Below are 15,428 nucleotides of genomic sequence, written 5' to 3' on the forward strand. Positions count from 1 at the left end.
CATGTAATAACCTCACGACCCTTGGAGGGGTCCCGACCCCCAGTTTGAGAACTCCTGCTTTAGGTGCTTACAAATTGATTGATTGAAAGCTACTAAAAAAAATATCAAGGTATTGAAGTTCTGCAGACTGCTCAATAATTCCCAGAGTCCTCTTTGTTCCCCCTTTTAAAGATAGGTAGGTATGATGTTTGCCCTTCTCAAGTTCTCTGGGATCTCACCCAGCTTCCATGAGTTCTCGAAGATGATTGCTTCAGCTAGTTCCTTAAGTACTCTAGGATAAATTTCATCCAGTCCTGCCAACTTGAATACATCTAATTTATCTAAATATCATTTTAAACTTGCTCTTTCCCTATTTTGGCTTGTGTTCCTTTCTGTGACGCTTCCTGGGGGGTACCCAGCACCTACCCTTAGCATGAGGAAGCCTTGTTTCTGCCTGCTGGGTGTCAGTTCCCCAACTCCCATCAGCCACAGGCAACACAAGCACTTCCATCTAGGCCTACAGAGACCCCACTGCCCCTTTACAAGTTAGCAATAGGCAGCCTCCAAATGTCTCTCTTGAGTATCCAGCCCCTGATCCACTGGACAGTCATAATATTTACAGATTTGCAGCTCCCAGGGGAATAGTACAACCCAACTTACCAGTTACATCTTTGATCACTGCTCTGTTTTACACACACAGGACTTAGATAATTCTGTAGTGAAAACAAGTAAAGTTTACTTAACAAAATATAGAGATTCGAATGATAACTATATACTTTTGTGTCTTAGAGTAATGCTCATCCCAAAGTCCTAGCATTTTACAGCCAGGTCCTTCCATTCATGAGACAAACATGATGTCAGCTTGCCTGCTAGGTGAAATATTCTGGGGGTATGTACCCCAAGATATATCAGAACAATCCATTGTCCTTATTCATAAATAGGATGCCCCCGCCCCCAGTTGTGTTTTCCTGTAGTTTTCATATCTTATTGAAATCGCAAACTCCTGATTAGCCTTTGGCTCAGAATGCAAATAGACATGCATTGTGATGTGGATGATAGCCACTACACCAGGTAAGGAAATAAATGCCTGTTACCCCTGCCTGAAACAAACATTCCTTAGATAGGTCTCACTTGCTTATCTGCCTTACAAACATAATTTTCAGTTTAGAGATGTAACGACTTAAATGTTATCCATACATATGTTTCACAAGTGATTATGATGACCAGTTGTTAAATGGCTCTTGGTAGAAACCTCATATGCCACCCTTTCGTGAATTATTATTCATATATCTGATCTGGGGGGAGAGGGGGTCCTATAAAACTGTGTGCATCCCCTGTGCCTTCTCCCAATTGGCATCAAGAGGTTCCTGGGTCATACTTCCCCATTGTTAATTGTGTTGAGTATCTGTTCACCGTTAACCTTGTTAGTGAAGACTGAAGCAAAATAGGCACTAAACATTTCAGCCTTCTTGATGTCATCGGTTAGCTCTCTTTCCCCAGTAAGTGGAGGACCTACGCTTTCTCTCATCTTTCTCTTGTTCCTAATGTATTCAAAGAAGATTTTCCTGCTTTTTATGTGCCTTTCTAGGTATAACTCTTTGTGCCGTAGGCTTCCTGATTTTGTGCCTATATGTTTGCACTATTCTTTTGTACTCCCCCTTAGCAATTAATCCATGTTTCCACTTTTTGTAGGATTCTTCTTTGATTTTTTCAGGTTATTAAAGAGGGCCAATGAAGCCGTATTGACCTCTTACTATTCTTCCTCTCTTTCAGGGTGGATTTGATTTAAATCACTAGTCAGGAAGACTCAATTTAATCCTGGATTTCTACATAAAAGTGCATTCTTGTTGGTGTTATAACCTTAATCCATATTCTTTACAACTCAGAGCTAGATATAGGTTTCATTTTTCGAAGGTACACACTATACATTTTTTTTTAAGTGATTTATTTTGAAAACTTTTCAGATTAGTTTTAGAGCTATATCAGAAAATGAATGATTGTTTGGTTATTTCATTTGCCAAAGGTAATTGAAGCAGCTATTTATGAAGTCATTTGGAGGTGAACTATCTCCAATTCAACAGATTAATCATTAATATTTGGAGGACTTTCTTGCTGTGCTATATTAGGAGAAGAACATCACCAGACAGACATTTAAATTGTTTTATTTAACTAAAACAACAACATTATGTATTCTGGATTTTTTTCTTCAACAGCAAACATAATATTTTAACAAAACGAGCATATGAATTTTTGAATTTAGTTAAACATTCAAGTTTTTTTAAAATCAAATTTGTTTTTGTTAAAATTTGTTTTTAACTAAAATAGCTAAATGAAATATTAAAAAAAAAAAATTAAATTGACTGTCAACCAGGTCAATGTGAGAAACTTAAAATGTTGGCTTCTGCAGCTAACTCAGTCATTTTCACCTTCATTTTCCTGTTTGTTCATAATCTGGAAAAGGAAAAACAAGCTTTCCTGCTTTTTCAGGTCCCAAATGATTTCTCAATTTGGAATGAATTAGTCCAAAGGAAGAAAATATTCTTTCTACACCGGTAGAAGAAGCTACTGCTGTTAAAAGTGAGATCATCACTTCATTAGTCTCTGAATCCAAGTCCTTAAGTGACTTCCACCAGTTCACTGGTGTGACTTTCTTTAAAACATCATCAGAAAACATATATTTCTTGAATGGTTCATCCTTAGCTCTGAAGTTTTATTATAGTTGGCATTATGGAGGGATGATTGCTGGATGTCCATGTCATAGCCAACTCCTCTTCTTCAGCAGTTAAGGTTTGACCCTGGTATCGAGTATTGAGAATATTTACAAGAAAATGAGTTGGAGATGGTGCTTGTCCCATTCGTTTTTTTTAATGCTTGTATTTTAACTCTGTCATTGCATATTTCTTTTTAAGATCTCACTCAGGGCATGGCTACACTTGCAGATGTAGAGCGCTTTGAGTTAAACCAGTTTTCGTAGAGTGCAGTAGGGAAAGTTCGGTAGTCTGTCCATATTGACAGCTGCCAGTGCATTGGCGTGGCCACATTAGCAGCTCTTGCAACGGCCATAGAGAGTAATGCATGCAGATGGCTGCAACATGCTTTTCAAATGGGGGGCTGGGGTGGAGAGTGACAGGGAGTGTGTTGTCTGTATGTTGGGAGAGAGAGAATGGGTTGGGGGGGGGGGGCTGAGAGCATGTCAGCATGCTGTCTTGTAAGTTCAGACAGCAGCAGATCCCCCCACCCCCTCTCCGCCTCTCTCTCACACAGAGCATTCCACAGTAATGGTTGCTTTGTCTCGGAGCAGATAAGCATGCCAGCTGTCAAACGGAGCTTTCAAAGGGCATATTCAAAACAATGACAAGAGTGGACACTTGCCTTAAGGGGATTATGGGACGTTTCCAGAGGCTGATCAGAGCGCAGTAATGCAACACCTCATTCAAACTGACGCTGGGGCGCTCCAGCGGGGACACATCAAACGTTATTCTACTCGCTGAGATGGCGTACCAGGAGCGCACTACGTGCCTTGCCAGTGTGGACAGGTAGTGAGCTAGTGCGCCCGGGGCTCCTTTAATGTGCTGTAACTCGCAAGTGTAGCCAAGCCCTCAGTTACTTCCAAATTTCAACAGCATCAGCAATAAAACAGCTATTTCCCTGCATTTTGTTCAAGGCTACAGAAATAGGCTTCAGGGTACTCAGCATGTGTTCAACATTTCTCTTAAGCCCAATGTTGAGAACTTTGACTGTGACAGTGCCATCTATTTTTTTTCACGATTTTGTTCACAAACTGTCATCCGATTAGGTCAGTTCTTGATATAGTGGTCAAAACAGTCCACTACTGAGTTCCATCACCCGCCTTGTGGGAAAGTTAGCTTGGTTCCTCCCACTTTTTTCAGAGCAGCGGGTGCAAAGTGGTTGTTACGGAAGTATTTTGCAATTTTAACAACATTAGCCTTTATTTCTGGAACACTGAAGTCTTTGGCTAGGAGATGCATCAAATGAGCACTGCAACCGTATGTTATTAGCTTGGGACTCTCTTCACTCCCTCCTAAATAATTTCTTCTAATCTTGGATACATTTGTAGCATTGTCCGTGACCAAGCTGCATACTAGACATTTGAATTTTTGTTCACAGTTTGTGATAGTTTTTACTGCTACTTCTTGTAAATATTCTGCTGTGTGTGCATTTCCTGATGTATCAGTTGTTTCTGTAAGGAAGACGTTCCACACAAACACATGCAACAGGATCATTGTGGACATTGCTCCACCCATCAAGATTCAGGTTAACAATTTCACCCTCTAGACCTTTTGCACACTGCTCAATTTCTCTTTCATACACTTTATCCAGCAATTTACCTGCGACATCTGCTCTGTTGGGTGGAGTGTATCCTGGTCTTAATGACTGAACCATGTTAATGAAGTGTGTGTTCTCAATCATACAGAAAGGAGAGTTTGTTGAATAAACAAACTGGCCAATTTTTTTCATCGATGACCTCTTTTTGTAATCTGCTGGTTCTTATCACAGACTTATCTAAGGTTGTTTCTAGATGATGGAGATTTTTCTTTTTGCTACAAGTGATATACTGTGGCTATGTGACATACATGATGTGACTGAAACACTATCATTGGCAGATAACTATGAAACTATAGAAAATGATCTTGAAGGTGGATAGTCTTCAAAATCTTGTATGTTGAGGATGGATTCTTATCTCAACTGTATCTAAAATGATAGTACCATAGAGTAACAACTATATTTTTTGCTCAAACATGAGAATTCAAGAATAGTCCAGAAGGAAGACAGGCAGTTCTTAAGAAAAGTATGAAATAAAAAAGTTTACCAACCTGAAGATCCCGCATGTTCAGACATGTTCCTTTCATCATCTCAACGCAGCTTCCTCCTAAGAAGGAACATGCCTCATGATGTTGTTTCATTCGGGCAACCAGGTCTTGCATTTCTTTGTTGCACTGTTTGCATTTTGCACACGTGCCTGTCTTACCCACAAGTAGAGGAACTTTATTAAAATATTCCCAAACTGGGTCTCTCTTACAGCCTGCTGCCATTATAGGTTTTCCCTTCTAGTGAGAGAATGGTATGGTAGATCTCAAATCAAGGCTACACTCAGAAAGACCTCAAGACTTCTGGAATATGCTGCTCAAACAGTTTCACTTTTGTTTCTACTGCCTGTCCCTCCCATCTCACATTTATCTCCATACTTCTGGACAAGAAGATCTATTCCACCCCCAACAATCTTCTAGTCGTTGAACTTTTTGAAACTTTGCGCTTTTAGAGGGATTGACTCTGTGTACACAAATTTACAGAGGTACAATAGGGTTGAGGTCTGTTATTTCTCACCTCCCGATCAGCTGTTTCGTGGTGTGCAGGAGGCTCGGGGTGGGGGGGAGGAGTGAGGGCACGGCAGGCTCAGGAGAGGGCGTGGGAAGGGGTGAAGTGGGGGCTGGCCTGTGGCAGAGCAAGGGGTTGAGCAGTGAGCACCCCTCGGCACATTGGAAAGTTGGTGCCTGTAGCTCCAGCCCCGGAGTCGGTGCCTATACAAGGAGCTGCATATTAACTTCTGAAGAGCTGCATGTGGCTCCGGAGCCACAGGTTGGCCACCCCTGGTATAGATACACCAGGATCTAGAAACTCCTGAATATTATGGTGCCAAGGGCCAGTGTGTGTGTGTGTGCGCATATTGCGGCATTGCTCAAATAGGGCAGAGGTAAGGTGATATATTAAAAAAAAAAAAAAAAAAAAAAAAAGTAAAACAGCACAATCAAAACCATTCTGTTCTTTACTTTTTATGCTGCTTACTCAACTTATGCAATAAACCAGACCAGCCAATTTCTGCCTCTTAGGCACTGGCAAAAGGCTGCAGATGTTGGGGGTGGAACCATTACATTAGTACTTCATAGAGCTGAAGTGACCATCTGACCTCCTTTAACATAAGCCATAGCATAACTTGGGTTTTCATACCTCTGAGCGATGTAGTTATAGTGATATAAGTGTGTAGTGTAGACCTGGCCTGAGTACATTTCCCAGACCTGAAGAAGAGCTCTTTATAAGCTTGAAAGCTTGTCTCAGTAACGGGAGTTGGTCCACTAAAATATATTACCTTACCCACATTGTCTCAAATACACCTCTACCTCGATATAACGCTGTCCTCGGGAACCAAAAAATCTTACCGAGTTATAGGTGAAACCACGTTATATTGAACTTGCTTTGATCCACCGTTGCGTTATATCAAGGTAGCGGTGTACATGAATACTCGAGTATTTTCATACATTTTACCACACTATACAATGGCTGATCATAATGGCCTAATTCTGTGTGCCTAATTCTGTATGCCTTTTTGAATGTAAGCATCTGAACAAACTTTCTCATATAGTAATAACAATTAGTTGAATAAACATTGCTGGATGTAATCTATTAAATGGTTTCCAATGAGACGTAATCAATGTGTTCTGTTTTTTAGGTTACCTCACTAAAGAAGAACGTGGGTCAGTTCAGCGGGTTTCCATTTGAAAAAGGAAGTGATCAATATAAAAAAAAGGAAGAAATGTTAAAAAAGTAATGACTTCTATAACTACTTAATATAGCTAAATCATGCTGGTTACTCTTATTTTCTAAGGTTTGCTCCAAGTAATCTACATTTTAGGATGAGGGATTGTTTTCTAGAGCTCTGCTTTTTGTCCTTGAGCTCAGCTTAAACAATTTGATTTCTTAATAGGTTCTAAATATTGTTTCAAATCACATTTAAACATTTCTAAAGAAGTAGTTTCATTAGACATGCGCTCTTTAACTTCTGATGCAGGTTTAATCTTAATGGTGTAGGATTGTACTGGAAAGCAATTGTTATGTGTTGTAATTTTTTCCTAGAGATTAGAAAAAACATATTTAATGAAGTTTCAACACCAGAGTGGCTTGAACTTCATGTAGAAGGCTTTAAATAATTTCCTCTTGTATTTTATGTAATCTCTGGATGTTAGCAAATGTCTACCAAGAAGCAGAACTGCCATCTTAATTTTCTGTACCTCTGATCTTTCTTTTGCTATACCACTTGTAAATGTTGGGTTTGGACAATGCAGCCCCCACATTTCTAGGTGTAGTTGGCCCCAGTGATCTCCACTCCACCTAATTATTTCACGAGGAATGGCAAGACTGCTGTGGGTAGCATGTTGGTCTGACCAGTGAGAGACTCGGGTTTAATTCCCAGGGTTAAGCAAAATGCTTTGAGGGCACCACATGCAACTCGTGACAAGGGGTACACCTATATTGTGCACTGGTCCTTATAGTTCCCTTATAGTTGAGCAAGGAACTCCTTTGGCTCCAAAGGGATCCCCATTCATCCTTCTGCGTCTGATTGAGGAAGCCCTTTTCAGGGCTAAAAAACATTTCTGATTATTTGCATATTTAATTGTAGCCTTATTCCTTTCAAATGTATGCCAAGACCTGGAAATATGTGCAAATAAGAACAGTAACTGCATGTTTCTGCTGGAAATGTAACTGTAAAATGATTGATTTTTTTAGCACTTAAATTTTTAATTAACTCCTCTCTTAAGAATGGGAGAAGTTCACACCTACTTTGTGCTGCTATTTCAGTCTGGCTTCAAATTCAAGACAATTTACTGATTTACATTTTGAAGTTAGTTCTGGTAAGTGGAAAGAGCAAGCAGACTTTTTAAATTGAAAATTTTGCCCTTTACTTTCTTTGGTCTGCTGAAAATCAGTGGAAGGACTCCCATAACTTTGTAGAGTTTTTTGTTCTCTCTCTATTTCTAGTTCCCTAGGACATGCAGTTTTCCAGGAGTTTAATTTTAAAAGTTAGTGCTTATCAAATATTCATAGACCTACATAACAAATCATGGCAACCTATCTAAAGATGAAAATCTTAATCTTTAACAGGTTGATTTGAAGAACATTTGCATTACCCTTGATATGCAAAATATTACAGGGTATATTTAAACACTTTTGCATATTCACACTCGTGACTAATATGAAAAGCAGCTGATGTACGTTTGATCTGCTGTGCTAATCCTCTTCAACAAAATTTCCATGTTAATTCTTAAAATCCTCTTTCTCTGAAAAAGCAGTTGCACATGTGTTATTTCAGGTCCTAGTACATCTGATTATCTGCTTGCTTTACTGACAAGTTTTTACCCCCTTCAGCACTGAGGAGTCTATACATACAAATGTGTGGGGAAATTCTACTGTAGTATGTATTACATTCTGACTGCAGGACCAAACTCTGCCTTCTGTAAACCTTTGCAACCTCACTATTTTCAACAGGGTTGGACAAGCATAACCGAGTACAATATTTGGTCTGCAGAATTTCTTATGGTGAAGAAGGGTAAAGCAAAGCAGAAAGAATGAGCTTGAGCTTCAAACAGAACATTGGGTTTGACAGTACAGGCACCTGGCATTTTTACTTCTAAGCTGAACTTGGTCTGGAAGGTATTGACACAAATGAGCATAGAATCCCTCAGTGACCTCTTCAACACTCTTCATAATACAGCTGCACTTTAATACTTAATGACTTGCACCCTACCAAACATCATTTCTTTATCCATAGATACGACTTCCAATACAGTATAAACACTTATATGGAGTTATGTAATTCATAAGTAATGTGGAAGCTTTGCATTTAAAAAAACAGTGTTTACACTTATTCAGAATAATTTCATAGCAGACCATTTAAAACCATGTTGATGAAATATTTGCCAATATGTTGTTGAGGTTTTTGATCATATCACAAAAGGCTCATAATGCATACCAACAGTAACATTGCTCATTGCCATAGAAGCCTTCATCAGTTTTCTAACTTTTGTGAGGCTAAAAAAATCAACACTAATGCAACAAGAAGTGTATTTAAGCCGTATCTACTCATGTTTTCCTTATCAGTACAGCATATCAACTAGAGAACTTAAGTCAACCCTTTCCTAAATATACTTATCTTTAGCTCTGTATTGATAGCTTAGAACAGGTGTAGTCACTGGGTGGACCAGGGGCCAAATCCAAACCACCAGAGGCTTTTGAATGGACCAAAAAAATCTTCTTTAATTGTTGTAGTTTTTTGTATTGTTTTCTCTGGAGTCTGGACCTTGACTATACCTTCACCAAAAAATTTGGACCCTGACAAAAAAATAGCTGTTGGGGCTGCTATCAATACTTCTAAACCAGGGATAATCTAAACTCTTGGAATGCTGTCAGCACTAGTAGTTAGGTGCATATGTGTATCTACTTACCATCTTGTCTGGTGGGTGAAGGATTTGGAATGAATGTTGCAAAGGTAGAAACAGACACTTTCTGTTGTCTCTCCCAATATGATCTAGCCATGATCTGTTCTTGGCTGTCATTCAAAACTCAGTAAGTATAGTGGGAAATAATACTGTTTTTCCTGTTACCTTAAGGACTTTGGGAGCCAAATTAAAGGGACCCTGTTAGATTTGAGCCGAGAATTTCTTTGAACCTATCTTCCTTGGTTATTACTCTTCTCTTCGCTCATCTTGTACAATGAAGCTAGAACAATGAGTTTCACTTTCTGGTTATTTTGCATAAATCTAGTTGCAATTTCTGGATAGAAAATTTAATTGACCACTATGTTTAAAAAAGGCAAAACATTTAGTTTCTGATCCTGCAAACGCTAAATTGTAACATGACACCCAGTTCTATTTTCTCTTTATCCAAAACTGCTGATTAAGTAGACAACGTGTTCCAGTGTCTACTGTATATTTGGGGCATAGATAACTACTAGATGGCTGAATGGAAAGGCAGGAGCAATCAGAAGAAATAGTAGAGGCATTTTTGATGGGGCTTGCCTGCAAGTGGGTGGTTTTTTGTTTGTTTGTTTGTTTGTTTTTAAGAAGTCATGTTCATCAGACTTGTCCTGGAGTGGATAACTTCAAATCTGGAAAAAAAAGTTCTTTACATTGTAACTAGGGAGACTTTTCTGAGGGAACTGCTGCTTATATGTAGGTATATTTATATCCTACAGTATATAGCTCTGAGTTGGATTTAGGGAAATTGTTGAGAAGGGAGACTTACTTTCATTGATTCTTGATGCTGACCTATGTATGTAACAGATAGATATAGATGCAAATAGGAATACTTAAGTTGCCTACACCTGCATGTGTTTGTAGGATCAACGTCTAACCAAAAGTGTCTCAAACTCACAATACTTAAATGTTGACTTTTTTTTTAATAACCTGTTTAAGATAATTAAATTTTGTTTCTGTTCAGATTCAGGAATGCCATGTTGAAAAGTATCTGTGAGGTTCTTGATTTGGAAAGATCGGGAGTTAATAACGAACTGGTTACCAGAATCTTAAACTTCTTAATGCATCCAAAACCTTCTGGCAAGGTGAGGCACAATTTTATTATGCTTATTCGTTGTTATGATTCCAACTTGGGGTGGGATGTGGGCAGAAAAAAACAATGGGGACATACAAGGTTGCCTTATGCCGTATGCTCCTCCTCCTAAATGTGCTGCTGCTACTATAGCTAAAGAAGTGGGTGGCTCCTCGAAAGTGAATGTCTTTCTAAATCTGCTCCCACAGTGACTCAGTGTAGCTGACCAGAGCAGATCACATGTATAGGGCCGCAGGCTTAGGCAGAAGCCACAAGCTTCTGTTCTCTTTTCCCATCATGCTTGGCTAGGCTGCAAAAGCATATCCAGCTCATGGAGTTACCATTGGACATCCCTACCCAAGCAGCATATAGCCTTTTTGCTTTGAGGAACAGAAAGGTAGCTGTGAAATGTGAGCCAAAAAAAAAAATAGAAATGAGGTGGGGGAAGGGAGCAAGATGAGAATGGACAGAAAAAGGGTGGCAACTGTATCAGGGGATGATGTGAGAACTCGTTGAAGGTGGAAACACCCTTCAGCCCATTCATCACAAAGCAGGAGGGGAAGGGGGGATCACCAGATCACGGCTTTATTGGAACTGGAGTGCGTAACAATGCACTAAAACCAGCTGCAAAAATACTTTAATTAGCCTCCTGTTATTCCACTTTACTTTTTTTTTTTAACCTAAGCAATACGGAAATAGTCAAAGGCTGTCATTGCTTATCAAAATTCCTTTTATTATAATTGCTACAAATGTGAAGTCTTATACAGAAGTGAATAAGGAATCTCTCTCTCTGCTGCTTTGTTTTGTTTGTTTGTTTGTTTGAGAAGCAACCCCAGACGGTTCCATTTCTGTCAACAGTTAACTTATTGAAGTGATGTTCTATCCTGGAAAGTTATCTTCACTGGGGAGTTAATGTTTGTTTGTCAATAGTTTTCCACTCTTCTTCATAAACTGAGCAAATTAAACCTATCTTCTAATAGCTTCCAGACCTACAAGTCAGTCTAGGTTCTTTCCTTCTTGTGCATCATCTCCAGTAATAATAATAATTAAAAAAATCTGCTTTGAATTACTTTTGTGCAGTCACACTGAAGGCTTTTAAAAGAAACATGGAATGCCCCAATGCCATTTTCAAAGTTGCTTTTCCAGGGTAGAACCACACTAGGAGGGATTACAAATTAAATAAGGAGAGAATACTTGAGTGCCCCATACAGAGATTTGTTGTTTAAAGCAGAAAATATGGAGCTCTTCCTAATAAACTTTAAATGACCATGTTCGTAGTCTTCAAAGACAAATGTCTTTTGACACATTGAAGAGGTTAATCTAAAATGAAGCAGACATCACTAAAATTTACTGTGTACTTTCAGTCTCATAATGCTTAACTTTAGAGGTCTGCATATTAACGGGGATCAAAATTCTTCCCCTCCCCTGTTGACATATTTCTACACACATAATCACCTGTTAAATGAGCTGGTTTGTGTCATTGTATTGGCAGGCATTGTGAAGTTTGGTGTTAGTCTTAACAGTGAGAACAAAAATTCAACAATAATTAAAGTTGGGCTTTTGTAGAATTATGGCTGAGGAATTAAATTAACTTTGCCTCAGTTTGCAAGGGGAGGAATATGTATAGGTAAAATATGTATCTGGAGTTTTGTCCAACTTGAGGAACTTCCATTATATAGCCAACACATACTGCTGTTTGCATGTGATTCTACAATGGACATCAGTGGTTCTCAACCTTTCCAGACTACTGTACCCCTTTCAGGAGGCTGATATGTCTTGCATACCCCCAAGTTTCACCTCACTTAAAAGCTACTGGTTTACACAATTAGATATAAAAATACAAAAGTGTCACAGCACACTATTACTGAAAAATTGCTTACTTTCTTATTTTTACTATATAATTATAAAATAAATCATGACCCCCAGGTTGAGAAACAGATATAGAACGTAAAGCAGTACAAACAAGTCATTTTCTGTATGAAATTTTAGTTTGTACGGACTTCACTAGTGCTTTTCGTGTAGCCTGTTGTAAAACTAGGCAAATATCTAGATGAGTTGATGTATCCCCTGGAAGACTTCAGCATACCCCCAGGGGTACACGTATCCCTGGTTGAGAAACACTAACATAGATTATTGGATGGACATATTTGGAGAAACGTGTAGGTGGTAAAATAATTTACAGCAACACCCATCAAAGTAGCTTCACCAAACGTAAGCTCTAACACCGTTCATGTTAGGCAGCAACAGTAACCCATTCTTACGGAATACAAATGTTTACCTAAACAGGGGTGGGCAAAGTTTTTGGCCTGAGGGACACATCTGGATAGAGAAATTGCATGCAGGACCATGAATGTAGGGCTGGGGCAGGGGGTTGGGGTGCTGGAGGGGGTGCAGTGTGCAGGAAGGGGCTCAGGGCAAGGGATTGGGGCACAGGAGAGGTGCGGGGTGTACAAGGGGGCTCAGGGCAGGGGGTTGGGGTGCAGGGAGGGATACAGGGTGCGGCAGGGGCTCAGGGCAGGGGGTTGGGGTGCAGGAGGGGTTCAGCAGGAGGCTCAGGGTTGGGATGCGGGAGTTTGGGGTGCAGTCTCCAGCCTGGCGCTGCTTACCTTGAGCAGCTCTGGGGTGGCAGTGGGGCTAAGGCAGGCTCCCTGCCTGCCTGTCCTGGCCTTGCGCTGCTCCCGGAAGCGGCCAGCACCATGTCCCTGTGGCCCCGGGGTGGGGGGTGGGGGGGACTCCATATGCTGCCCTCACCTGCGGGTACCTCCCCTGAAGCTCCCATTGGCTGCGGTTCCCTGTTCCCAGCTCCCAGCCAATGGGAGCTGTGGGGGGTGATGCCTGCAGGCGAGGGCAGCATGCGGAGCCCTGTGGCCCCCCTCCCCCGCGGGGGGCCACAGGGATGTGGTGCTGGCCGCAGCGCATGGCCAGGGCAGGCAGGGAGCCTGCCTTAGCCCCGTGGCCCCACCGGGGTGGCAATCCCGTGGGCCGGATCCAAAGCCCTGATGGGCCGGATCCAGTCTGCGGGCTGTAGTTTGCCCACCCCAACCTAAACCTATCAGGCAAAGCTCTGTCTAAAAATGAGGATTACACAATGCTCTGAAAGCTATTAAATGCTGACCAGACTGCCAGAGGGAGAATTGTACAATTAGGGGACCATCTACTGAAAATGTTCATCTCTGGTTCTCAAGAATCCTTATATGAGCACTTAAAGAGACAGGTCAGGTGAGGTGGTAATTTTGCATTGGACCATCTCCTGTTAGTGCGAGAGACAAGGTTTTGAGCTTACACAGAGCTCTTCTTCAAGTCTGGAAAATGTTGTCAGTGTTACAGTTAAATGCTGTCAGCAGAACGCTTACAGGGTTCTCTGTTATTTTTGTGACTCAAAGGGAGAGGCAGTCTTTAATGCCAATTCACAAGAAAATACAGTACAGTATATACCTTTCTTATCTCCAGTATGAACCAGTATGCTTGGTAATGTCTCTATTGGCAAGAAAAAGATTGGCAGAAAAAAATTAGACCATAGCCATCTAGACATTTTGGTAGGGGTGGAGACTCTGAAAGAATCCAGGGTGTCCTTGTCAAAAATGTTGTATTGCTCCATTATTTAGAAATACTTAAGATTAAGAGTCTCAGATTTTTAAATCTGAACATTTAACTTGAGTCCATTTAACTCAGAACTTGAGTCCATTTTTGAGATAATGGGTTGAAGTGATTGGAGGGCAAGGTGTTCATCCACAATGAATGACAGTCTTTTTTTGGGGGGACAGGGAGGAAATAGACACAACAAACTATAAACTCAGTGTCCACCTGATTTCCCCCAAACCACATGCACCGACAACTATGTGGCTACAATTTTAATGTAATTGTGTTTCATTATGCTCTAAATTGTGGTTTTGTCATGAACTTAAATAAAACCAATCCCTTGAATTTTTTTAAGTAGTGTAAACTATTCACTTTAAAATGATGGTACCTGGTAACGGGCATCTGGGGTTGCCAAAAGCACATCCTTTTATGGGTCAGTGGTGGCTCTAGCTTTGCTTATTCTTGATTCATATGACTTGACAGAAATGGAAATTTAAAAAATTTGAATTAAATTTTATTACTTTTTTAACCCATACTTTTATCTTAAACAGCCATTGCCAAAGTCCAAAAAAACTCCCAGCAAAGGCGGCAAAAAAGAACGCAGTAGCTCAGGAACTGCACGAAAAGTAAAACGCACCAAATGTCCTGAGATTTTGTCGGATGAATCTAGTAGTGAGGAGGAGGATGAAAAGAAAGAGAAGGCTGAATCTTCTGAAGAAGATAAAGAGAGTGAAGAGGAGGTAAATATAACAAAACTTCCTTTTCAAGAAAAAATGAACGTTTGTCTTAGTTTGTAACTAACTGGTTACATTACTGGAAGGGGGTTTCAATATCGTGTTAGTGTTTTGGTGATGGGTTTGTTTTTTTTAAGGTGGAAAGTAAGCTATAGTTAATTGAAAGGATTGCTTCCCATATGGACAACTTGAGACCAAAGTTCATAAGGTACTATATGTCAGGAAAAGCTGACTTCTTCCACTGTCAGAAATATGGTGTGATCCAAGAACTAAAACTTTGAGGATGAAGAAACAGAAATCAGAGGACCTGGTTCTGATCTCAGATGTTTATGTGGGTCTTGTAAAATCGGTTGCTGCATGTGATGACTTTCTAACAAGCAGTGCGGCCCAGGGTAGAAATTTAAGCATTGCCTTTCTTGTTTCTCCTGGTGACGTTTCTAGTGGAAACACCATTGCTTTTTGACTGGGGATTACTGTTAGTGAGCTACAGTTGAAGTAAGCATTGTAGAATTCAGTAAGTAAAGTCACTCCTACATATCTAGCATTGGTCTTGGGACATCAATTCCCAGATTCTTGTGTAGTTCTGTAGTGGTCCCTCAAATATTTTAGTACAAAACTAAGCAACCTTAAATGGTTTTCTTCAAAATTTCAAAAGGTGATAGTCCCACTACACTCAATTTTCTACTCTTTTGTTTATTCTTTTCAGAACCTTAGTTTTCCATAAACATAATTGTTTTCTTCAAACACTAGCATTTTTCCTCATACATTCACAGCTTGAGCTTCCCCTCATCCCTTTCT

The 15,428-nt window shown here is 40.1% G+C and overlaps 1 protein-coding gene across 1 annotated transcript in view; it reads left to right on the forward strand.

Annotated features, from left to right (window-relative positions):
• DEK (DEK proto-oncogene) overlaps positions 1 to 15,428 on the forward strand; it is a 34,040-nt gene that overhangs the window by 9,435 nt on the left and 9,177 nt on the right. Inside the window, exons 5-7 of the mRNA XM_054018353.1 lie at positions 6,446 to 6,540; positions 10,210 to 10,330; positions 14,448 to 14,636. Of these exons, the coding sequence (XP_053874328.1) occupies positions 6,446 to 6,540; positions 10,210 to 10,330; positions 14,448 to 14,636 (405 nt within the window). The remainder of the gene's footprint in view (positions 1 to 6,445; positions 6,541 to 10,209; positions 10,331 to 14,447; positions 14,637 to 15,428) is intronic.

This window comes from Malaclemys terrapin, chromosome 2, assembly GCF_027887155.1.
Source record: "Malaclemys terrapin pileata isolate rMalTer1 chromosome 2, rMalTer1.hap1, whole genome shotgun sequence".
NCBI lineage: Eukaryota > Metazoa > Chordata > Testudines > Emydidae > Malaclemys > Malaclemys terrapin.